General features: G+C 46.7%; 1 protein-coding gene across 1 annotated transcript in view; it reads left to right on the top strand.

Moving 5' to 3' along the window:
• si:dkey-230p4.1 (trichohyalin) overlaps positions 1-23,019 on the top strand; it is a 68,631-nt gene that overhangs the window by 43,677 nt on the left and 1,935 nt on the right. The window contains exons 18-23 of the mRNA XM_036965273.1: positions 13,831-13,958; positions 14,242-14,744; positions 16,461-19,076; positions 22,142-22,381; positions 22,581-22,640; positions 22,884-22,961. Coding sequence (XP_036821168.1) covers positions 13,831-13,958; positions 14,242-14,744; positions 16,461-19,076; positions 22,142-22,381; positions 22,581-22,640; positions 22,884-22,961 — 3,625 coding nt within the window. The remainder of the gene's footprint in view (positions 1-13,830; positions 13,959-14,241; positions 14,745-16,460; positions 19,077-22,141; positions 22,382-22,580; positions 22,641-22,883; positions 22,962-23,019) is intronic.

The raw sequence follows: 23,019 nt of genomic DNA, 5'->3' as shown, positions 1-23,019 counted from the left end.
GTATCGTAGTGGTGGTAGTAGTATCGTAGTGGTGGTAGTATCGTAGTGGTGGTAGTAGTATCGTAGTGGTAGTAGTATCGTAGTGGTAGTAGTATCGTAGTGGTGGTGGTAGTATCGTAGTGGTGGTAGTAGTATCGTAGTGGTAGTAGTAGCATCGTAGTGGTGGTAGTAGTATCGTAGTGGTAGTAGTAGTATCGTAGTGGTAGTAGTAGTATCATAGTGGTAGTAGTAGTATCGTAGTGGTGGTGGTAGTATCGTAGTGGTGGTAGTAGTATCGTAGTGGTAGTAGTAGTATCGTAGTGGTGGTAGTAGTATCGTAGTGGTAGTAGTAGTATCGTAGTGGTGGTAGTAGTATCGTAGTGGTGGTAGTAGTATCGTAGTGGTAGTAGCATCGTAGTGGTGGTAGTAGTATCGTAGTGGTGGTAGTAGTATCGTAGTGGTGGTAGTAGCATCGTAGTGGTGGTAGTAGTATCGTAGTGGTAGTAGTAGTATCGTGGTGGTGGTAGTAGTATCATAGTGGTAGTAGTATCATAGTGGTAGTAGTATCGTAGTGGTAGTAGTATCGTAGTGGTGGTAGTATCGTAGTGGTGGTGGTAGTATCATAGTGGTAGTAGTATCGTAGTGGTAGTAGTATCGTAGTGGTAGTAGTATCGTAGTGGTAGTAGTATCGTAGTGGTAGTAGTATCGTAGTGGTGGTAGTAGTATCATAGTGGTGGTGGTAGTATCGTAGTGGTGGTGGTAGTATCATAGTGGTAGTAGCATCATAGTGGTAGTAGTATCATAGTGGTAGTAGTATCGTAGTGGTGGTAGTAGCATCGTAGTGGTAGTAGTATCGTAGTGGTAGTAGCATCGTAGTGGTAGTAGTATCGTAGTGGAAGTAGCATCATAGTGGTGGTAGTAGCATCGTAGTGGTAGTAGTATCGTAGTGGTGGTAGTAGCATCGTAGTGGTGGTAGTAGTATCGTAGTGGTGGTGGTAGTATCGTAGTGGTGGTGGTAGTATCATAGTGGTAGTAGCATCATAGTGGTAGTAGTATCATAGTGGTAGTAGTATCGTAGTGGTGGTAGTAGCATCGTAGTGGTAGTAGTATCGTAGTGGTAGTAGCATCGTAGTGGTAGTAGTATCGTAGTGGTAGTAGTATTGTAGTGGTGGTAGTAGCATCGTAGTGGTAGTAGTATCGTAGTGGTAGTAGCATCGTAGTGGTAGTAGTATCGTAGTGGTAGTAGCAACATAGTGGTAGTAGCATCGTAGTGGTAGTAGTATCGTAGTGGTAGTAGCATCATAGTGGTGGTAGTAGTATCGTAGTGGTAGTAGCATCATAGTGGTGGTAGTAGTATCGTAGTGGTAGTAGTATCGTAGTGGTAGTAGCATCATAGTGGTGGTAGTAGTATCGTAGTGGTAGTAGTATCGTAGTGGTAGTAGCATCATAGTGGTAGTAGTATCATAGTGGTAGTAGTATCGTAGTGGTGGTAGTAGCATCGTAGTGGTAGTAGTATCGTAGTGGTAGTAGCATCGTAGTGGTAGTAGTATCGTAGTGGTAGTAGCAACATAGTGGTAGTAGCATCGTAGTGGTAGTAGTATCGTAGTGGTAGTAGCATCATAGTGGTGGTAGTAGTAGTATCGTAGTGGTGGTAGTATCGTAGTGGTAGTAGTATCGTAGTGGAAGTAGCATCATAGTGGTGGTAGTAGTATCATAGTGGTAGTAATATCGTAGTGGTGGTGGTGTTAGCGTCGTAGTGGTAGTAGCATCGTAATAGTGGTGGTAGTAGTACCGTAGTGGTGGTAGTAGCATCGTAGTAGTGGTAGTAGTATCGTAGTGGTAGTAGTATCGTAGTGGTAGTAGTATCATAGTGGTAGTAGTATCGTAGTGGTAGTAGTATCGTAGTGGTGGTAGTAGTATCGTAGTGGTGGTAGTATCGTAGTGGTGGTGGTAGTGGTAGTAGTATCGTAGTGGTGGTGGTAGTATCGTAGTGGTGGTAGTAGTATCGTAGTGGTGGTGGTAGTATCGTAGTAGTGGTGGTAGTATCGTAGTAGTGGTGGTAGTAGTATCGTAGTGGTAGTAGTATCGTAGTGGTGGTAGTAGTATCGTAGTGGTAGTAGTATCGTAGTGGTGGTAGTAGTATTGCAGTGGTGGTAGTATCGTAGTGGTAGTAGTGGTGGTAGTAGTATCGTAGTGGTAGTAGTACCGTAGTGGTGGTAGTAGTATCGCAGTGGTGGTAGTATCATAGTGGTAGTAGTGGTGGTAGTAGTATCGTAGTGGTAGTAGTGGTGGTAGTAGTATCGTAGTGGTGGTAGTAGTATCGTAGTGGTAGTAGTATCGTAGTGGTGGTAGTAGTATCGTAGTGGTGGTAGTAGTATCGTAGTGGTAGTAGTATCGTAGTGGTGGTAGTAGTATCGCAGTGGTGGTAGTATCGTAGTGGTAGTAGTGGTGGTAGTAGTATCGTAGTGGTAGTAGTGGTGGTAGTAGTATCGTGGTGGTAGTAGTATCGTAGTGGTAGTAGTACCGTAGTGGTGGTGGTAGTAGCATCGTAGTGGTGGTAGTAGTATCGTAGTGGTGGTAGTAGTATCGTAGTAGTGGTAGTAGTAGTATCATAGTGGTAGTAGTATCATAGTGGTGGTAGTAGTATCGTAGTGGTAGTAGTATCGTAGTGGTAGTAGTATCGTAGTGGTGGTGGTATTAGCATCGTAGTGGTGGTAGTAGTATCGTAGTAGTGGTAGTAGTATCGTAGTGGTGGTGGTATCGTAGTGGTAGTAGTATCGTAGTGGTGGTAGTAGTATCGTAGTGGTGGTAGTAGTATCGTAGTGGTGGTGGTAGTATCGTAGTGGTGGTAGTAGTATCGTAGTGGTGGTGGTAGTATCGTAGTGGTAGTAGTATTGTAGTGGTAGTAGTATCGTAGTGGTAGTAGTATCATAGTGGTGGTGGTAGTATCGTAGTGGTAGTAGTATCGTGGTGGTGGTAGTATCGTAGTGGTAGTAGTATCGTAGTGGTAGTAGTATCGTAGTGGTAGTAGTAGTATCGTAGTGGTGGTAGTAGTATCGTAGTGGTAGTAGTATTGTAGTGGTAGTAGTATCGTAGTGGTAGTAGTATCATAGTGGTGGTGGTAGTATCGTAGTGGTAGTTGTGTCGTAGTGGTAGTAGTATCGTAGTGGTAGTAGTATCGTAGTGGTAGTAGTATCGTAGTGGTGGTAGTAGTATCGTAGTGGTGGTAGTAGTATCGTAGTGGTGGTAGTAGTATCGTAGTGGTGGTGGTAGTATCGTAGTGGTGGTAGTAGTATCGTAGTGGTGGTGGTAGTATCGTAGTGGTAGTAGTATTGTAGTGGTAGTAGTATCGTAGTGGTAGTAGTATCATAGTGGTGGTGGTAGTATCGTAGTGGTAGTAGTATCGTGGTGGTGGTAGTATCGTAGTGGTAGTAGTATCGTAGTGGTAGTAGTATCGTAGTGGTAGTAGTATCGTAGTGGTAGTAGCATCATAGTGGTGGTAGTAGTATCGTAGTGGTGGTAGTATCGTAGTGGTAGTAGTATCGTAGTGGTAGTAGCATCATAGTGGTGGTAGTAGTATCGTAGTGGTAGTAGTATCATAGTGGTGGTAGTAGTATCGTAGTGGTAGTAGTATCGTAGTGGTAGTAGTATCGTAGTGGTAGTAGTATCGTAGTGGTAGTAGTATCGTAGTGGTGGTGGTAGTAGTATCGTAGTGGTAGTAGTATCGTAGTGGTAGTAGTATCGTAGTGGTAGTAGTATCGTAGTAGTGGTGGTAGTAGTATCGTAGTGGTAGTAGTATCGTAGTGGTAGTAGTATCATAGTGGTGGTGGTAGTATCGTAGTGGTAGTAGTATCGTAGTGGTAGTAGTATCGTAGTGGAAGTAGTATCGTAGTGGTGGTAGTATTGTAGTGGTAGTAGTATCGTAGTGGTGGTGGTAGTATCGTAGTGGTGGTAGTAGTATCGTAGTGGTGGTAGTAGTATCGTAGTGGTAGTAGTATCATAGTGGTAGTAGTATCGTAGTGGTGGTAGTAGTATCGTAGTGGTAGTAGTATCGTAGTGGTAGTAGTATCGTAGTGGTAGTAGTATCGTAGTGGTGGTAGTAGTATCGTAGTGGTGGTAGTAGTATCGTAGTGGTGGTAGTAGTATCGTAGTGGTGGTAGTAGTATCGTAGTGGTGGTAGTAGTATCGTAGTGGTAGTAGTATCGTAGTGGTGGTAGTAGTATCGTAGTGGTAGTAGTATCGTAGTGGTGGTAGTAGTATCGTAGTGGTAGTAGTATCGTAGTGGTAGTAGTATCGTAGTGGTGGTAGTATCGTAGTGGTGGTGGTAGTATCGTAGTGGTGGTGGTAGTATCGTAGTGGTAGTAGTATCGTAGTGGTAGTAATATCGTAGTGGTAGTAGTAGTATCGTAGTGGTAGTAGTATCGTAGTGGTGGTAGTAGTATCGTAGTAGTGGTAGTAGTATCGTAGTGGTGGTAGTAGTATCGTAGTGGTAGTAGTATCATAGTGGTGGTAGTATCGTAGTGGTGGTAGTATCGTGGTGGTGGTAGTAGTATCGTAGTGGTGGTAGTAGTATCGTAGTGGTGGTAGTAGTATCGTAGTGGTAGTAGTATCATAGTGGTAGTAGTATCGTAGTGGTAGTAGTATCGTAGTGGAAGTAGTATCGTAGTGGTGGTAGTATCGTAGTGGTGGTAGTAGTATCGTAGTGGTGGTAGTAGTATCGTAGTGGTAGTAGTATCGTAGTGGTAGTAGTATCGTAGTGGAAGTAGTATCGTAGTGGTGGTAGTATCGTAGTGGTGGTAGTAGTATCGTAGTGGTGGTAGTAGTATCGTAGTGGTAGTAGCATCATAGTGGTGGTAGTAGTATCGTAGTGGTGGTGGTAGTATCGTAGTGGTAGTAGCATCATAGTGGTGGTAGTAGTATCGTAGTGGTGGTGGTAGTATCGTAGTGGTGGTGGTAGTATCGTAGTGGTGGTAGTAGTATCGTAGTGGTAGTAGTATCGTAGTGGTAGTAGTATCGTAGTAGTGGTAGTAGTATCGTAGTGGTGGTAGTAGTATCGTAGTGGTGGTAGTAGTATCGTAGTGGTAGTAATATCGTAGTGGTAGTAGTATCGTAGTGGTAGTAGTATCGTAGTAGTGGTAGTAGTATCGTAGTGGTGGTAGTAGTATCGTAGTGGTGGTAGTAGTATCGTAGTGGTAGTAATATCGTAGTGGTAGTAGTATCGTAGTGGTGGTAGTAGTATCGTAGTGGTGGTAGTAGTATCGTAGTGGTAGTAGCATCATAGTGGTGGTAGTAGTATCGTAGTGGTGGTGGTAGTATCGTAGTGGTGGTGGTAGTATCGTAGTGGTGGTAGTAGTATCGTAGTGGTAGTAGTATCGTAGTGGTAGTAGTATCGTAGTAGTGGTAGTAGTATCGTAGTGGTGGTAGTAGTATCGTAGTGGTGGTAGTAGTATCGTAGTGGTAGTAATATCGTAGTGGTAGTAGTATCGTAGTAGTGGTAGTAGTATCGTAGTGGTGGTAGTAGTATCGTAGTGGTAGTAGTATCATAGTGGTGGTAGTATCGTAGTGGTGGTAGTATCGTGGTGGTGGTAGTAGTATCGTAGTGGTGGTAGTAGTATCGTAGTGGTGGTAGTAGTATCGTAGTGGTAGTAGTATCATAGTGGTAGTAGTATCGTAGTGGTAGTAGTATCGTAGTGGTAGTAGTATCGTAGTGGTGGTAGTGTCGTAGTGGTAGTAGTATCGTAGTGGTGGTGGTAGTATCGTAGTGGTAGTAGTGGTGGTAGTAGTATCGTAGTGGTAGTAGTATCATAGTGGTAGTAGTATCGTAGTGGTAGTAGTATCGTAGTGGTAGTAGTATCGTAGTGGTGGTAGTGTCGTAGTGGTAGTAGTATCGTAGTGGTGGTAGTAGTATCGTAGTGGTAGTAGTATCATAGTGGTAGTAGTATCGTAGTGGTAGTAGTATCGTAGTGGTGGTAGTAGTATCGTAGTGGTGGTAGTATCGTAGTGGTGGTGGTAGTGGTAGTAGTATCGTAGTGGTGGTGGTAGTATCGTAGTGGTGGTAGTAGTATCGTAGTGGTGGTGGTAGTATCGTAGTAGTGGTGGTAGTATCGTAGTAGTGGTGGTAGTAGTATCGTAGTGGTAGTAGTATCGTAGTGGTGGTAGTAGTATCGTAGTGGTAGTAGTATCGTAGTGGTGGTAGTAGTATCGCAGTGGTGGTAGTATCGTAGTGGTAGTAGTGGTGGTAGTAGTATCGTAGTGGTAGTAGTACCGTAGTGGTGGTAGTAGTATCGCAGTGGTGGTAGTATCATAGTGGTAGTAGTGGTGGTAGTAGTATCGTAGTGGTAGTAGTGGTGGTAGTAGTATCGTAGTGGTGGTAGTAGTATCGTAGTGGTAGTAGTATCGTAGTGGTGGTAGTAGTATCGTAGTGGTGGTAGTAGTATCGTAGTGGTAGTAGTATCGTAGTGGTGGTAGTAGTATCGCAGTGGTGGTAGTATCGTAGTGGTAGTAGTGGTGGTAGTAGTATCGTAGTGGTAGTAGTGGTGGTAGTAGTATCGTGGTGGTAGTAGTATCGTAGTGGTAGTAGTACCGTAGTGGTGGTGGTAGTAGCATCGTAGTGGTGGTAGTAGTATCGTAGTGGTGGTAGTAGTATCGTAGTAGTGGTAGTAGTAGTATCATAGTGGTAGTAGTATCATAGTGGTGGTAGTAGTATCGTAGTGGTAGTAGTATCGTAGTGGTAGTAGTATCGTAGTGGTGGTGGTATTAGCATCGTAGTGGTGGTAGTAGTATCGTAGTAGTGGTAGTAGTATCGTAGTGGTGGTGGTATCGTAGTGGTAGTAGTATCGTAGTGGTGGTAGTAGTATCGTAGTGGTGGTAGTAGTATCGTAGTGGTGGTAGTAGTATCGTAGTGGTGGTGGTAGTATCGTAGTGGTGGTAGTAGTATCGTAGTGGTGGTGGTAGTATCGTAGTGGTAGTAGTATTGTAGTGGTAGTAGTATCGTAGTGGTAGTAGTATCATAGTGGTGGTGGTAGTATCGTAGTGGTAGTAGTATCGTGGTGGTGGTAGTATCGTAGTGGTAGTAGTATCGTAGTGGTAGTAGTATCGTAGTGGTAGTAGTAGTATCGTAGTGGTGGTAGTAGTATCGTAGTGGTAGTAGTATTGTAGTGGTAGTAGTATCGTAGTGGTAGTAGTATCATAGTGGTGGTGGTAGTATCGTAGTGGTAGTTGTGTCGTAGTGGTAGTAGTATCGTAGTGGTAGTAGTATCGTAGTGGTAGTAGTATCGTAGTGGTGGTAGTAGTATCGTAGTGGTGGTAGTAGTATCGTAGTGGTGGTAGTAGTATCGTAGTGGTGGTGGTAGTATCGTAGTGGTGGTAGTAGTATCGTAGTGGTGGTGGTAGTATCGTAGTGGTAGTAGTATTGTAGTGGTAGTAGTATCGTAGTGGTAGTAGTATCATAGTGGTGGTGGTAGTATCGTAGTGGTAGTAGTATCGTGGTGGTGGTAGTATCGTAGTGGTAGTAGTATCGTAGTGGTAGTAGTATCGTAGTGGTAGTAGTATCGTAGTGGTAGTAGCATCATAGTGGTGGTAGTAGTATCGTAGTGGTGGTAGTATCGTAGTGGTAGTAGTATCGTAGTGGTAGTAGCATCATAGTGGTGGTAGTAGTATCGTAGTGGTAGTAGTATCATAGTGGTGGTAGTAGTATCGTAGTGGTAGTAGTATCGTAGTGGTAGTAGTATCGTAGTGGTAGTAGTATCGTAGTGGTAGTAGTATCGTAGTGGTGGTGGTAGTAGTATCGTAGTGGTAGTAGTATCGTAGTGGTAGTAGTATCGTAGTGGTAGTAGTATCGTAGTAGTGGTGGTAGTAGTATCGTAGTGGTAGTAGTATCGTAGTGGTAGTAGTATCATAGTGGTGGTGGTAGTATCGTAGTGGTAGTAGTATCGTAGTGGTAGTAGTATCGTAGTGGAAGTAGTATCGTAGTGGTGGTAGTATTGTAGTGGTAGTAGTATCGTAGTGGTGGTGGTAGTATCGTAGTGGTGGTAGTAGTATCGTAGTGGTGGTAGTAGTATCGTAGTGGTAGTAGTATCATAGTGGTAGTAGTATCGTAGTGGTGGTAGTAGTATCGTAGTGGTAGTAGTATCGTAGTGGTAGTAGTATCGTAGTGGTAGTAGTATCGTAGTGGTGGTAGTAGTATCGTAGTGGTGGTAGTAGTATCGTAGTGGTGGTAGTAGTATCGTAGTGGTGGTAGTAGTATCGTAGTGGTGGTAGTAGTATCGTAGTGGTAGTAGTATCGTAGTGGTGGTAGTAGTATCGTAGTGGTAGTAGTATCGTAGTGGTGGTAGTAGTATCGTAGTGGTAGTAGTATCGTAGTGGTAGTAGTATCGTAGTGGTGGTAGTATCGTAGTGGTGGTGGTAGTATCGTAGTGGTGGTGGTAGTATCGTAGTGGTAGTAGTATCGTAGTGGTAGTAATATCGTAGTGGTAGTAGTAGTATCGTAGTGGTAGTAGTATCGTAGTGGTGGTAGTAGTATCGTAGTAGTGGTAGTAGTATCGTAGTGGTGGTAGTAGTATCGTAGTGGTAGTAGTATCATAGTGGTGGTAGTATCGTAGTGGTGGTAGTATCGTGGTGGTGGTAGTAGTATCGTAGTGGTGGTAGTAGTATCGTAGTGGTGGTAGTAGTATCGTAGTGGTAGTAGTATCATAGTGGTAGTAGTATCGTAGTGGTAGTAGTATCGTAGTGGAAGTAGTATCGTAGTGGTGGTAGTATCGTAGTGGTGGTAGTAGTATCGTAGTGGTGGTAGTAGTATCGTAGTGGTAGTAGTATCGTAGTGGTAGTAGTATCGTAGTGGAAGTAGTATCGTAGTGGTGGTAGTATCGTAGTGGTGGTAGTAGTATCGTAGTGGTGGTAGTAGTATCGTAGTGGTAGTAGCATCATAGTGGTGGTAGTAGTATCGTAGTGGTGGTGGTAGTATCGTAGTGGTAGTAGCATCATAGTGGTGGTAGTAGTATCGTAGTGGTGGTGGTAGTATCGTAGTGGTGGTGGTAGTATCGTAGTGGTGGTAGTAGTATCGTAGTGGTAGTAGTATCGTAGTGGTAGTAGTATCGTAGTAGTGGTAGTAGTATCGTAGTGGTGGTAGTAGTATCGTAGTGGTGGTAGTAGTATCGTAGTGGTAGTAATATCGTAGTGGTAGTAGTATCGTAGTGGTAGTAGTATCGTAGTAGTGGTAGTAGTATCGTAGTGGTGGTAGTAGTATCGTAGTGGTAGTAATATCGTAGTGGTAGTAGTATCGTAGTGGTGGTAGTAGTATCGTAGTGGTGGTAGTAGTATCGTAGTGGTAGTAGCATCATAGTGGTGGTAGTAGTATCGTAGTGGTGGTGGTAGTATCGTAGTGGTGGTGGTAGTATCGTAGTGGTGGTAGTAGTATCGTAGTGGTAGTAGTATCGTAGTGGTAGTAGTATCGTAGTAGTGGTAGTAGTATCGTAGTGGTGGTAGTAGTATCGTAGTGGTGGTAGTAGTATCGTAGTGGTAGTAATATCGTAGTGGTAGTAGTATCGTAGTAGTGGTAGTAGTATCGTAGTGGTGGTAGTAGTATCGTAGTGGTAGTAGTATCATAGTGGTGGTAGTATCGTAGTGGTGGTAGTATCGTGGTGGTGGTAGTAGTATCGTAGTGGTGGTAGTAGTATCGTAGTGGTGGTAGTAGTATCGTAGTGGTAGTAGTATCGTAGTGGTAGTAGTATCGTAGTGGTAGTAGTATCGTAGTGGTGGTAGTGTCGTAGTGGTAGTAGTATCGTAGTGGTGGTGGTAGTATCGTAGTGGTAGTAGTGGTGGTAGTAGTATCGTAGTGGTAGTAGTATCGTAGTGGTGGTAGTGTCGTAGTGGTAGTAGTATCGTAGTATCGTAGTGGTGGTAGTAGTATCGTAGTGGTAGTAGTATCGTAGTGGTGGTAGTGTCGTAGTGGTGGTAGTAGTATCGTAGTGGTAGTAGTATCGTAGTGGTGGTAGTAGTATCGTAGTGGTAGTAGTATCGTAGTGGTAGTAGTATCGTAGTGGTGGTAGTAGTAGTATCGTAGTGGTGGTGGTAGTATCGTAGTGGTAGTAGTGTCGTAGTGGTAGTAGCATCGTAGTGGTGGTAGTAGTATCGTAGTGGTAGTAGTATCGTAGTGGTGGTAGTAGTAGTATCGTAGTGGTGGTGGTAGTATCGTAGTGGTGGTAGTAGTATCGTAGTGGTGGTAGTAGTAGTATCGTAGTGGTGGTGGTAGTATCGTAGTGGTGGTAGTAGTATCGTAGTGGTGGTAGTAGTAGTATCGTAGTGGTAGTAGTATCGTAGTGGTAGTAGTATCGTAGTGGTGGTAGTAGTATCGTAGTGGTAGTAGTATCGTAGTGGTAGTAGTATCGTAGTAGTGGTAGTAGCATCATAGTGGTGGTGGTAGTATCGTAGTGGTGGTAGTAGTATCGTAGTGGTGGTAGTAGTATCGTGGTGGTGGTATTAGTATCGTAGTGGTAGTAGTAGTATCGTAGTGGTAGTAGTATCGTAGTGGTGGTAGTATCGTAGTGGTAGTAGTATCGTAGTGGTAGTAGTATCGTAGTGGTGGTAGTAGTATCGTAGTGGTGGTGGTAGTATCGTAGTGGTGGTAGTAGTATCGTAGTGGTAGTAGTATCGTAGTGGTGGTAGTAGTATCGTAGTGGTAGTAGTATCGTAGTGGTAGTAGTATCGTAGTGGTAGTAGTATCGTAGTGGTGGTAGTAGTATCGTAGTGGTAGTAGTATCGTAGTAGTGGTAGTAGTATCGTAGTGGTGGTAGTATCGTAGTGGTAGTAGTATCGTAGTGGTAGTAGTATCGTAGTGGTAGTAGTATCGTAGTGGTAGTAGTATCGTAGTGGTAGTAGTATCGTAGTGGTAGTAATATCGTAGTGGTAGTACTATCGTAGTGGTGGTAGTAGTATCGTAGTGGTAGTAGTATCGTAGTGGTGGTAGTAGTATCGTAGTGGTGGTAGTAGTATCGTAGTGGTAGTAGTATCGTAGTGGTAGTAGTATTGTAGTGGTAGTAGTATCGTAGTAGTGGTAGTAGCATCATAGTGGTGGTGGTAGTATCGTAGTGGTGGTAGTAGTATCGTAGTGGTGGTAGTAGTATCGTGGTGGTGGTATTAGTATCGTAGTGGTAGTAGTAGTATCGTAGTGGTAGTAGTATCGTAGTGGTAGTAGTATCGTAGTGGTAGTAGTATCGTAGTGGTGGTAGTAGTATCGTAGTGGTGGTGGTAGTATCGTAGTAGTGGTAGTAGTATCGTAGTGGTAGTAGTATCGTAGTAGTGGTAGTAGTATCGTAGTGGTGGTGGTAGTATCGTAGTGGTGGTAGTAGTATCGTAGTGGTGGTAGTATCGTAGTGGTGGTGGTAGTATCGTAGTGGTGGTGGTAGTATCGTAGTGGTAGTAGTAGTATCGTAGTGGTAGTAGTATCGTAGTGGTAGTAGTATCGTAGTGGTGGTAGTAGTATCGTAGTGGTAGTAGTATCGTAGTAGTCGTAGTGGTGGTAGTAGTATCGTAGTGGTAGTAGTATCGTAGTGGTAGTAATATCGTAGTGGTAGTACTATCGTAGTGGTGGTAGTAGTATCGTAGTGGTAGTAGTATCGTAGTGGTGGTAGTAGTATCGTAGTGGTGGTAGTAGTATCGTAGTGGTAGTAGTATCGTAGTGGTAGTAGTATTGTAGTGGTAGTAGTATCGTAGTAGTGGTAGTAGCATCATAGTGGTGGTGGTAGTATCGTAGTGGTGGTAGTAGTATCGTAGTGGTGGTAGTAGTATCGTGGTGGTGGTATTAGTATCGTAGTGGTAGTAGTAGTATCGTAGTGGTAGTAGTATCGTAGTGGTAGTAGTATCGTAGTGGTAGTAGTATCGTAGTGGTGGTAGTAGTATCGTAGTGGTGGTGGTAGTATCGTAGTAGTGGTAGTAGTATCGTAGTGGTAGTAGTATCGTAGTAGTGGTAGTAGTATCGTAGTGGTGGTGGTAGTATCGTAGTGGTGGTAGTAGTATCGTAGTGGTGTTAGTAGTATCGTAGTGGTGGTGGTAGTATCGTAGTGGTGGTAGTAGTATCGTAGTGGTGGTGGTAGTATCGTAGTAGTGGTAGTAGTATCGTAGTGGTGGTGGTAGTATCGTAGTGGTGGTAGTAGTATCGTAGTGGTGGTAGTAGTATCGTAGTAGTGGTAGTAGTATCGTAGTGGTGGTAGTAGTATCGTAGTGGTGGTAGTATCGTAGTGGTGGTAGTAGTGTCGTAGTGGTAGTAGTATCGTAGTGGTGGTAGTAGTATCGTAGTGGTGGTAGTATCGTAGTGGTGGTAGTAGTATCGTAGTGGTAGTAGTATCGTAGTAGTGGTAGTAGTATCGTAGTGGTGGTGGTAGTATCGTAGTGGTGGTAGTAGTATCGTAGTGGTGGTAGTAGTATCGTAGTAGTGGTAGTAGTATCGTAGTGGTGGTAGTAGTATCGTAGTGGTGGTGGTAGTATCGTAGTAGTGGTAGTAGTATCGTAGTGGTGGTAGTAGTATCGTAGTGGTGGTGGTAGTATCGTAGTGGTGGTAGTAGTATCGTAGTGGTGGTGGTAGTATCGTAGTAGTGGTAGTAGTATCGTAGTGGTGGTAGTAGTATCGTAGTGGTGGTGGTAGCATCGTAGTGGTGGTAGTAGTATCGTAGTGGTGGTGGTAGTATCGTAGTGGTGGTGGTAGTATCGTAGTGGTGGTAGTATCCTAGTGGTAGTAGTAGTATCGTAGTGGTGGTAGTAGTATCGTAGTGGTGGTGGTAGTATCGTAGTGGTGGTAGTAGTATCGTAGTGGTGGTAGTAGTATCGTAGTGGTAGTAGTAGTATCGTAGTGGTGGTAGTAGTATCGTAGTGGTGGTGGTAGTATCGTAGTGGTGGTGGTAGTATCGTAGTGGTGGTAGTATCCTAGTGGTAGTAGTATCCTAGTGGTAGTAGTATCCTAGTGGTAGTAGTATTGTTGTGGTAGTGGTGGTAGTAGTATCCTTGTGGTAGTGGTGGTAGTAGGATCGTAGTGGTGGTAGTAGAATCGTAGTGGTGGTAGTAGTATCGTAGTGGTGGTAGTAGAATCGTAGTGGTGGTAGTAGTGTCGTAGTGGTGGTAGTATCCTAGTGGTAGTAGTATCCTAGTGGTAGTAGTATCCTAGTGGTAGTAGTATCCTAGTGGTAGTAGTATTGTTGTGGTAGTGGTGGTAGTAGTATCCTTGTGGTAGTGGTGGTAGTAGGATCGTAGTGGTAGTTGTATCCTTGCGCTAGTAGCATCGTAGTGGTAGCAACATCGTAGTGGTAGTAGTATCCTAGTGGTAGTTGGATCGTAGTGGTAGTAGTGGTAGTAGTATCCTTGTGGTAGTGGTGGTAGTAGGATCGTAGTGGTAGTTGTGGTAGTAGTATCCTTGTGGTAGTAGTGGTAGTAGCATCGTAGTGGTAGTAGCATTGTAGTTGTAGTAGTATTGTTGTGGTAGTAGTGGTAGTAGCATTGTAGTGGTAGTAGTATCCTTGTGGTAGTAGTGGTAGTAGCATCGTAGTGGTGGTAGTAGTATCGTAGTGGTAGTAGCATTGTAGTGGTAGTAGCATCGTAGTAGTATTGTTGTGGTAGTAGTGGTAGTAGCATCGTAGTGGTAGTAGCATCGTAGTCGTAGTAGTATTGTTGTGTTAGTAGTGGTAGTAGCATCGTAGTGGTAGTAGTATTGTTGTGGTAGTAGCATCGTAGTGGTAGTAGCATTGTAGTCGTTGTAGTATTGTTGTGGTAGTAGTGGTAGTAGCGTCGTAGTGGTATTAGCATCGTAGTCGTAGTAGTACTGTTGTGGTCTCTCCCTGTATGTATGAGTTGTATTTGTCTCTCCAGGATCCTGACGGTCTCCCAGCAGCACCAGTTAACCCAGACCCAGCAGCAGGTCTCAGGGCTGGAGGTAGAGAGTAGGCAGCTACAGATCCAGGTCACCACTCTGCTCCAGACCAAGGATGTGATGCAGGGTGAGCAGTGACACTTGTTGCCTTAAAGATGAATACCAATTTCCATTTGGCAGGAAGACAGAAAGTCTTGAAGCCTACTTCCAGAATCTAAGCCTACTGTAGCCTACAATGAAAATATGGCAAAAGTGCCACAGATTTACCTCTCTGTGAGTTGGGTTCTCCAGACCCCATCAAATTACACAGAACCAGCCCATTTATCCACATCTTGTATGTGTTCATTTTCAACAGTTATTCAACTCATCATGGCTTTAGTGTATTGGTCCCTGATATCTCTATCTTCCAGGGGAGGTCCAGTGTCTGAGGGGAGAGATGGAGAGAGGGAGGAGCCAGACAGAGAAGGAGAAACAGGAGGAGCGAGAGGAGAGAGAGAGGAGCCAGAGAGAGAGGGAGGTCTGGCAAGCTGACCTGGAAAGGCTGCAGTTACTGCTAGATCAGACAACAGAGAAAGGGACAAGACAAGAGGAGGAATGGAGAGAAGAGAGGGAAGGATGGCAGAGAGAGAGGATGGCGTTGAGCTCAGAGCTGGGGAACAGAGATGGAGAGGTGGTGGCGATGAGGAACAGGATGGAGGGATTGGAGAAGGAGAAGGAGGAGATGTCGTGTCTGTTGGAGGAGAGAGACGCAGAGCTGGAGAGACTAACCGCAGAACACAAGAGCCACCAACACAGCGAGAGAAAACTGAAGGAGGAGGGGGAGAGATGGAGAGAGAGAGCAGAGGAGGGAGAGAGATGGAGGGAGATAGCAGAGGAGAGAGCAGAGGAGGGAGGGAGATGGAGGGAGAAAGCAGAGGAGGGAGAGAGATGGAGGGAGAAAGCAGAGGAGGGAGAGAGATGGAGGGAGAAAGCAGAGGAGGGAGAGAGATGGAGGGAGAGAGCAGAGGGAGAGAGATGGAGGGAGAGAGCAGAAGAGGGAGAGAGATGGAGGGAGAGAGCAGAGGAGGGAGAGAGATGGAAGGAGAAAGCAGAGGAGGGAGAGAGATGGAGGGAGAAAGCAGAGGAGGGAGAGAGATGGAGGGAGAGAGCAGAGGGAGAGAGATGGAGGGAGAGAGCAGAGGAGGGAGAGAGATGGAGGGAGAAAGCAGAGGGAGAGAGATGGAGGGAGAGAGCAGAGGAGGGAGAGAGATGGAGGGAGAGAGCAGAGGAAGGAGAGAGATGGAGGGAGAGAGCAGAGGAAGGAGAGAGATGGAGGGAGAGAGCAGAGGAAGGAGAGAGATGGAGGGAGAAAGCAGAAAATAGAGCAGAAGAGGGAGAGAGATGGAGGGAGAAAGCAGAGGAGAGAGCAGAAGAGGTAGAGAGATGGAGGGAGAGAGCAGAGGAGAGGGAGAGAGAATATGAGAGACTGAGTCAGAGGCTCACTGAAAAAGAGAAGAATAACAGTGAACAACTAAAGGCTGTGAAAAGAGAGAGTGACAAGATAGCAGAACAACTGAAAAAGGAGGAGGTAGATGGAAGGAAGAGATTAGAGAATATAGAGGAACTGAAAACTAGAATGATCTCACTGGAGGAAGAAAGAGACAATCTGGAGGCAGAACTGAAGAAAACTGAACTATTGGAGAACAAAATGTTTGCCGTGGAGAGAGAGAACTCACAGCTCAGAGAGAGGGAGAGAGAAATATACCAGGAGGAGAGTCTGAGAAAGAGGAGGAATGAGTCAGAGGGAAGGGAGAGATTAGAGGAGATAGAGGAGCTGAAAACTAGAATAATCTCACTGGAGGAAGAAAGAGACAATCTGGAGAGGGAAATGGTGGAAATGAGTCAGAGGTTTAAAGAAACAGAGAATAAAGAGAGTGAACAACTGAAAGACAGAAGAAGAGAGATGGAGAAGGTGGCAGAAGTTCTGAGAACAAGGGAAGGAGAGATGAGAAAGAGAGAGGAGGAGATGACAGAGCTGAAAGCCATGGTCATCTCTCTGGAGGAAGAGTTGAAGGACATTGAGATATTAAAGGGGAACCTTCAGGCTTTAGAAGAGGTCAACACCAAACTCCGGGACAAGGAGATAGAGGAAGAGAGGAAGATGGAAAAGAGAGAAGCAGAAGAGAGTGAGAGGGCGGAGAGATTGAAAGAAGAGCTGGCACAGAAAGACGTGGAGGTACAGGAGGTGAAGAACAGGATGGAGGGATTGGAGAAGGAGAAGGAGGAGATGTCGTGTCTGTTGGAGGAGAGAGACGCAGAGCTGGAGAGACTAACCGCAGAACACAAGAGCCACCAACACAGAGAGAGAGAACTGAAGGAGGAGGGGGAGAGATGGAGAGAAAGAGCAGATGAGGGAGAGAGATGGAGGGAGAAAGCAGAGGAGGGAGAGAGATGGAGGGAGAAAGCAGAGGAGGGAGAGAGATGGAGGGAGAAAGCAGAGGAGAGAGCAGAGGAGGGAGGGAGATGGAGGGAGAAAGCAGAGGAGGGAGAGAGATGGAGGGAGAAAGCAGAAAAGAGAGCAGAAGAGGGGGAGAGATGGAGGGAAAAAGCAGAGGAGGGAGAGAGATGGAGGGAGAAAGCAGAGGAGGGAGAGAGATGGAGGGAGAAAGCAGAAAAGAGAGCAGAAGAAGGGGAGAGATGGAGGGAGAAAGCAGAGGAGAGAGCAGAAGAGGTAGAGAGATGGAGGGAGAAAGCAGAGGAGAGGGAGAGAGAAAATGCGAGACTGAATCAGAGGCTCACTGAAAAAGAGAAGAATAACAGTGAACAACTAAAGGCTGTGAAAAGAGAGAGTGACAAGATAGCAGAACAACTGAAAAAGGAGGAGGTAGATGGAAGGAAGAGATTAGAGAATATAGAGGAACTGAAAACTAGAATGATCTCACTGGAGGAAGAAAGAGACAATCTGGAGGCAGAACTGAAGAAAACTGAACTATTGGAGAACAAAATGTTTGCCGTGGAGAGAGAGAACTCACAGCTCAGAGAGAGGGAGAGAGAAAGATACCAAGAGAGTCTGAGAAAGAGGAGGAAGGAGTCGGAGGGAAGGGAGCGAGAGGAGAGACTGAGAGGAAAGCTGGAGCTGAGAGAAGGAGAGGTTGAGGTCTTGAGAGTGAAGTTGATTGTCTTAGAAGAAGAGAGGGATGAGGGGAAGAGAGAGCAGCAGACACTAGAGGGGAAGATGGAGAGACAGATGGCTCAGCTGAGGGAAAGAGAAGAGGAGGTAGATAAACTGAGGGAGGAGGAAGAGAAGGCCGGGGCTAGGCTACAGCAGAGAGAGGAAGAGTTGAGAAATCTGAAAGACAGAATGCACCAGTCAGAGCTCTCAGAGAAACACGTCTCAGACCTTCTGATAGAGACGGAGTCTTTACTAGAGACCGAGAGGAGTCAGAGCAGAGACAGGGATAAAGCACTACACCTGGCCAAGGAGGAGAGGGAGAGGGAGAGAGAACAGGCACAGGAAACAGAGCAGCACAACGTGAGACTGGAAGAGGAGGTGAAGAAATGGAAAGAAAGAGTGGAGGAACGGATAAAAGAAGTAGCAAGGCTCTCACAGCTCCTGAAGGAGAGAGAGGAGGAGGACTTTAGGGTGAGAGCGGTAGAGAGCGGTGGAGAAAGACAGAGACAGAAGGAGGAACTGAAAAGGAGTGAGGAGGAGAGGGAGAGACAGGAGGACGTATTGAGGAGGAACAAGGAGGAGAGGGAATGGTTGGGTGCCCAGCTGAAAGAGGAGCAGACGGAGGGAGAGAGACTGAGGTCCAGACTAGAGGAGGTGCAGAGAGGACAACGCCTCCTGCAGGAGGATAGAGGATGTCGTGTAGAGAGGCTGGGGGCTCAGGTTAAAGCCCTGGAGGAGGAGAGAGACCACCTCTTAGCTGAGATCAGGAAGAAGGAGAGAGAGGCTGGGATCCTGAAGGATGAGACTCACAGAGAGAGGAGAGAGAAGGAGAGGACTGGCTCCTCACTGAGAAGGATGGAGGAGGAGTTGAAGGAGAGCAGGGAGGCGCTGGCCCTCAGTCTGGCCACCCTGAAGGAGCAGGGAGCAGAGATGACCAGGAGCAGGGAGAGAAGCAGGAAGGAGGTGCAGGAGAAGGAGGGGGACAACCAGAAGATGAGAGAGGGGCTGAAGACAGCCATGCAGGAGATGGCTATCCTGAACCAGCTGCTGGAGGAGAGCCACAGGGAGGGGGAGAGGCTAAGGAGCCTCCTGCAGGAGAGGAAAGAGGAGATGGTGAAGAGCAGGGAGGAGAGCCTGCGTGCTGCCCGGGGGGAGGTGGAGGAGCTGCGAGGGAGGACCAGGGCTGTGGAGCAAGAGAAAAGGGAGGTGGAGAGAAAGCTCAGAGACAGAGAGGAGGAGATGGAGGAGGCAGTGAGAGAGAATGACAGGAGACAGAAGGAGATGGAGGAGGTGTTGGGAGAGAAGGAGGCTGAGCTGACCACCACCAGGGCTAGACTGGATGTCCTGGAGGAACAGAGGACAGAGCTCAGATGTCTGGCTGCTGAGAAGGCAGTTACACAGCTCAGAGAGAGAATCAGAGTGGTGGAGGGAGAGATGGAGGGAGTGAGAGAAGAGAAGAAGAGCGAGATTGAGAGGCTTCAGCGGAAGATGGAGAAGTTGAGACAGGAAGAGGAGGAGAGGAGGGAGAGTCTGAAACTAAGGGAGCAGGAGAGCCTGAGGCGTGTAGAGTTAGTCACGGACATGCTGAGAGAGAGGGAGACGGAGCTGGAGAGGGTGAGAGAGAAATCTTACAGAGAGGAGAAAGATAAACTGGAGGAGAGGAAGAGAGACACAGAGGAAGTGAACCTGCAGAGTCTGGAGAAAGAAGAGACAGATGAACAGAGGAGACTGATAGAGCCTGGGGAACAAAGGGAGGCGACAGACCAGAAGAGAGGAGAAAGAAGTCGGGAGGGTCCAGGAAGAGAGGTCTGGCTTCAGGACGAGGTAGATACTCTGAGGAAGAGAGTGTCCTCCCAGCTCCTGGACACAGAGGAAAGGGAGAGACTGTTGAGACAGAGAGAAGAGGAGGGCCAGGAGAGTCTTAGACTGTTGAGACAGAGAGAGACAGAGCTTTACACCCTGAGAGAGAGGGTAGAGGAACTCGGTAAGGACAGAGACCGTGTCACAGCTGCCCTGGAGAAGACTGAGGCTACCATGATTGGCTACCGGGACAGAGCCCACCAACAGGAGCAAAGCAGAGGGGCGGGATCTGAGGTTAGTACAACTCCTCTCTATGGTTGCGCCCCAAATGACCCCTATGGACCCTGGTCACTAGTAGTGCACTATATAGGGAATAGGGTGCCATTTGGGATGCAAACCACTGTCAATATTGGTCCTTCGAGCTGGACACAGTTAGTCTGGTGTCTGTAGGTAAAGGATGTGGCCTGGTGTCTGTAGGTAAAGGATGTGGCCTGGTGTCTGTAGGTAAAGGATGTGGTCTGGTGTCTGCAGGTAAAGGATGTGGCCTGGTGTCTGTAGGTAAAGGATGTGAGCTGGTGTCTGTAGGTAAAGGATGTGGCCTGGTGTCTGTAGGTAAAGGATGTAGCCTGGTGTCTGTAGGTAAAGGATGTGGCCTGGTGTCTGCAGGTAAAGGATGTGGCCTGGTGTCTGTTGGTAAAGGATGTGGCCTGATGTCTGTTGGTAAAGGATGTGGCCTGGTGTCTGTAGGTAAAGGATGTGATCTGGTGTCTGTAGGTAAAGGATGTGGCCTGGTGTCTGTAGGTAAAGGATGTGGTCTGGTGTCTGTAGGTAAAGGATGTGATCTGGTGTCTGTAGGTAAAGGATGTGATCTGGTGTCTGCAGGTAAAGGATGTGGTCTGGTGTCTGTAGGTAAAGGATGTGGCCTGGTGTCTGTAGGTAAAGGATGTGGCCTGGTGTCTGTAGGTAAAGGATGTGGCCTGGTGTCTGTAGGTAAAGGATGTGGCCTGGTGTCTGTAGGTAAAGGATGTGGTCTGGTGTCTGTAGGTAAAGGATGTGGCCTGGTGTCTGTAGGTAAAGGATGTGAGCTGGTGTCTGTAGGTAAAGGATGTGGCCTGGTGTCTGTAGGTAAAGGATGTGAGCTGGTGTCTTTAGGTAAAGGATGTGAGCTGGTGTCTGTAGGTAAAGGATGTGGCCTGGTGTCTGTAGGTAAAGGATGTGGCCTGGTGACTGTAGGTAAAGGATGTGAGCTGGTGTCTGTAGGTAAAGGATGTGGCCTGGTGTCTGTAGGTAAAGGATGTGGCCTGGTGTCTGTAGGTAAAGGATGTGGCCTGGTGTCTGTAGGTAAAGGATGTGGTCTGGTGAATGTAGGTAAAGGATGTGGCCTGGTGTCTGTAGGTAAAGGATGTGAGCTGGTGTCTGTAGGTAAAGGATGTGGCCTGGTGTCTGTAGGTAAAGGATGTGAGCTGGTGTCTTTAGGTAAAGGATGTGAGCTGGTGTCTGTAGGTAAAGGATGTGGCCTGGTGTCTGTAGGTAAAGGATGTGGCCTGGTGTCTGTAGGTAAAGGATGTGGTCTGGTGTCTGCAGGTAAAGGATGTGGCCTGGTGTCTGTAGGTAAAGGATGTGAGCTGGTGTCTGTAGGTAAAGGATGTGGCCTGGTGTCTGTAGGTAAAGGATGTAGCCTGGTGTCTGTAGGTAAAGGATGTGGCCTGGTGTCTGCAGGTAAAGGATGTGGCCTGGTGTCTGTTGGTAAAGGATGTGGCCTGATGTCTGTTGGTAAAGGATGTGGCCTGGTGTCTGTAGGTAAAGGATGTGATCTGGTGTCTGTAGGTAAAGGATGTGGCCTGGTGTCTGTAGGTAAAGGATGTGGTCTGGTGTCTGTAGGTAAAGGATGTGATCTGGTGTCTGTAGGTAAAGGATGTGATCTGGTGTCTGCAGGTAAAGGATGTGGTCTGGTGTCTGTAGGTAAAGGATGTGGCCTGGTGTCTGTAGGTAAAGGATGTGGCCTGGTGTCTGTAGGTAAAGGATGTGGCCTGGTGTCTGTAGGTAAAGGATGTGGCCTGGTGTCTGTAGGTAAAGGATGTGGTCTGGTGTCTGTAGGTAAAGGATGTGGCCTGGTGTCTGTAGGTAAAGGATGTGAGCTGGTGTCTGTAGGTAAAGGATGTGGCCTGGTGTCTGTAGGTAAAGGATGTGAGCTGGTGTCTTTAGGTAAAGGATGTGAGCTGGTGTCTGTAGGTAAAGGATGTGGCCTGGTGTCTGTAGGTAAAGGATGTGGCCTGGTGACTGTAGGTAAAGGATGTGAGCTGGTGTCTGTAGGTAAAGGATGTGGCCTGGTGTCTGTAGGTAAAGGATGTGGCCTGGTGTCTGTAGGTAAAGGATGTGGCCTGGTGTCTGTAGGTAAAGGATGTGGTCTGGTGAATGTAGGTAAAGGATGTGGCCTGGTGTCTGTAGGTAAAGGATGTGAGCTGGTGTCTGTAGGTAAAGGATGTGGCCTGGTGTCTGTAGGTAAAGGATGTGAGCTGGTGTCTTTAGGTAAAGGATGTGAGCTGGTGTCTGTAGGTAAAGGATGTGGCCTGGTGTCTGTAGGTAAAGGATGTGAGCTGATCAGGAGAAGGGATTGGACCAGACACCTCTTTACAAATATATAGTGCACTGCTTTAGACCGGGGCCCATGTGTTAACATGTTAGCTGTTATAACTCCCCTCCTCAAATGTTATAACCCCCCAATACATGTTATAACCCCCCAAGACATGTTATAACCCCCCCCAGGACATGTTATAACCCCCCAAGGCATGTTATAACCCCCCAAGGCATGTTAAAACCCCCTAATGGACATTATAACCCCCAAGACATGGTATAACCCCTCAAGACATGTTATAACCCCCCAAAAAATGTAATAACCCCCAAGACATGTTATAACCCGCCAAGGCATGTTATAACCCCCCCAAGACATGTTATAACCCCCCCCAAGACATGTTATAACCCCCCAAGACATGTTACAACCCCCCAAGACATGTTATAACCCCCCAAGGGACTTTATAACCCCCTAAGGGACAGTTTTCCAGTTGTGAGCAGCAATTCAGTGTGTCTGGTGAGTACCTGTCAGACCTGTCTGCCCATACAGGAGACAGTAGTGCTGTACAGTTCAGTACACGACCCTGATGTAAAAGACTGCCTGTCCTGCAGAGGGCCGTGGCCGAGCTAGAGATGGACCCTGTGGTCCAGGAACGTCTGTCTGTCCTGCAGAGGGACGTGGCCCAGCTAGAGATAGACCCCCTGGTCCAGGAATGTCTGTCCTGCAGAGGGCCGTGGCCCAGCTAGAGATGGACCCTGGTGTAAAAGACTGTCTGTCTATCCTGCAGAGGGCCGTGGCCCAGCTAGAGATGGACCCCCTGGTCCAGGAACGTCTGTCTGTCCTGCAGAGGGACGTGGCCCAGCTAGAGATAGACCCCCTGGTCCAGGAACGTCTGTCTGTCCTGCAGAGGGCCGTGGCCCAGCTAGAGATAGACCATAGACGGCTACAGAGGAGGAACACACAACTGGAACAACGCACTGACAGACTGAAGACTGAGAGGAAACACCTCAGAGAGATGCTGACACAGGTACACTGATCCTCCTTGTTTTCTACCTTATTTACCTGCACAACTAAAGGTTAAGTTAATCATCCATTCACCGGATTCCGGATCCCGAATAGAAAGGAGGTGCCCTCACATTTGCCTGTTTTCTAGTCCCAGACTTGGATAATTCAGAACAGTTACCTTACTATTTCGAATGATACTTCTGATGTGGTTTGTGTTAAAGACGGAGAGAGGATCATCACGTGATGAGTTGTCCTCCAGCAGCCTCAGAGACAGAGCTCAGGTTGGTCATCAACCGTCTACTAACTACTCTGGTCATGTCACTAGCAGTTACAACTCAATGGGCTCTACTACAGTGCAGTTGGACTGCACCAAATAACTCATCTACAAATCACTTTGCATCCCAAATAACTTCAGTAATTATGTGAGTGGCAAATCTGCACAGAGGATTACTCAGGGGGGGGGGGGAACCCCCACTGAAATGTGCTGAATTTAGACAGAGTGTTAACTCCTTTCTGTTCTGTAGGAGTCCAGGGGCTTGGTTGGTCTGGAAACAGAGGAGTTGGGACTCCTTAGGACCAAGGTGAAGGAGCTAGAGGACCAGGTAGGGCACCGTGGACACCGTGGCTGTGTCCCAATCTGTATCCAATTCCCTTAAGGGC

The sequence above is a fragment of the Oncorhynchus mykiss genome, chromosome 3, assembly GCF_013265735.2.
Source record: "Oncorhynchus mykiss isolate Arlee chromosome 3, USDA_OmykA_1.1, whole genome shotgun sequence".
Taxonomy (NCBI): Eukaryota; Metazoa; Chordata; class Actinopteri; order Salmoniformes; family Salmonidae; genus Oncorhynchus; species Oncorhynchus mykiss.
Note: the sequence above shows the minus strand (reverse complement) of the source record. Positions and strands in the feature narration are given on the sequence as shown.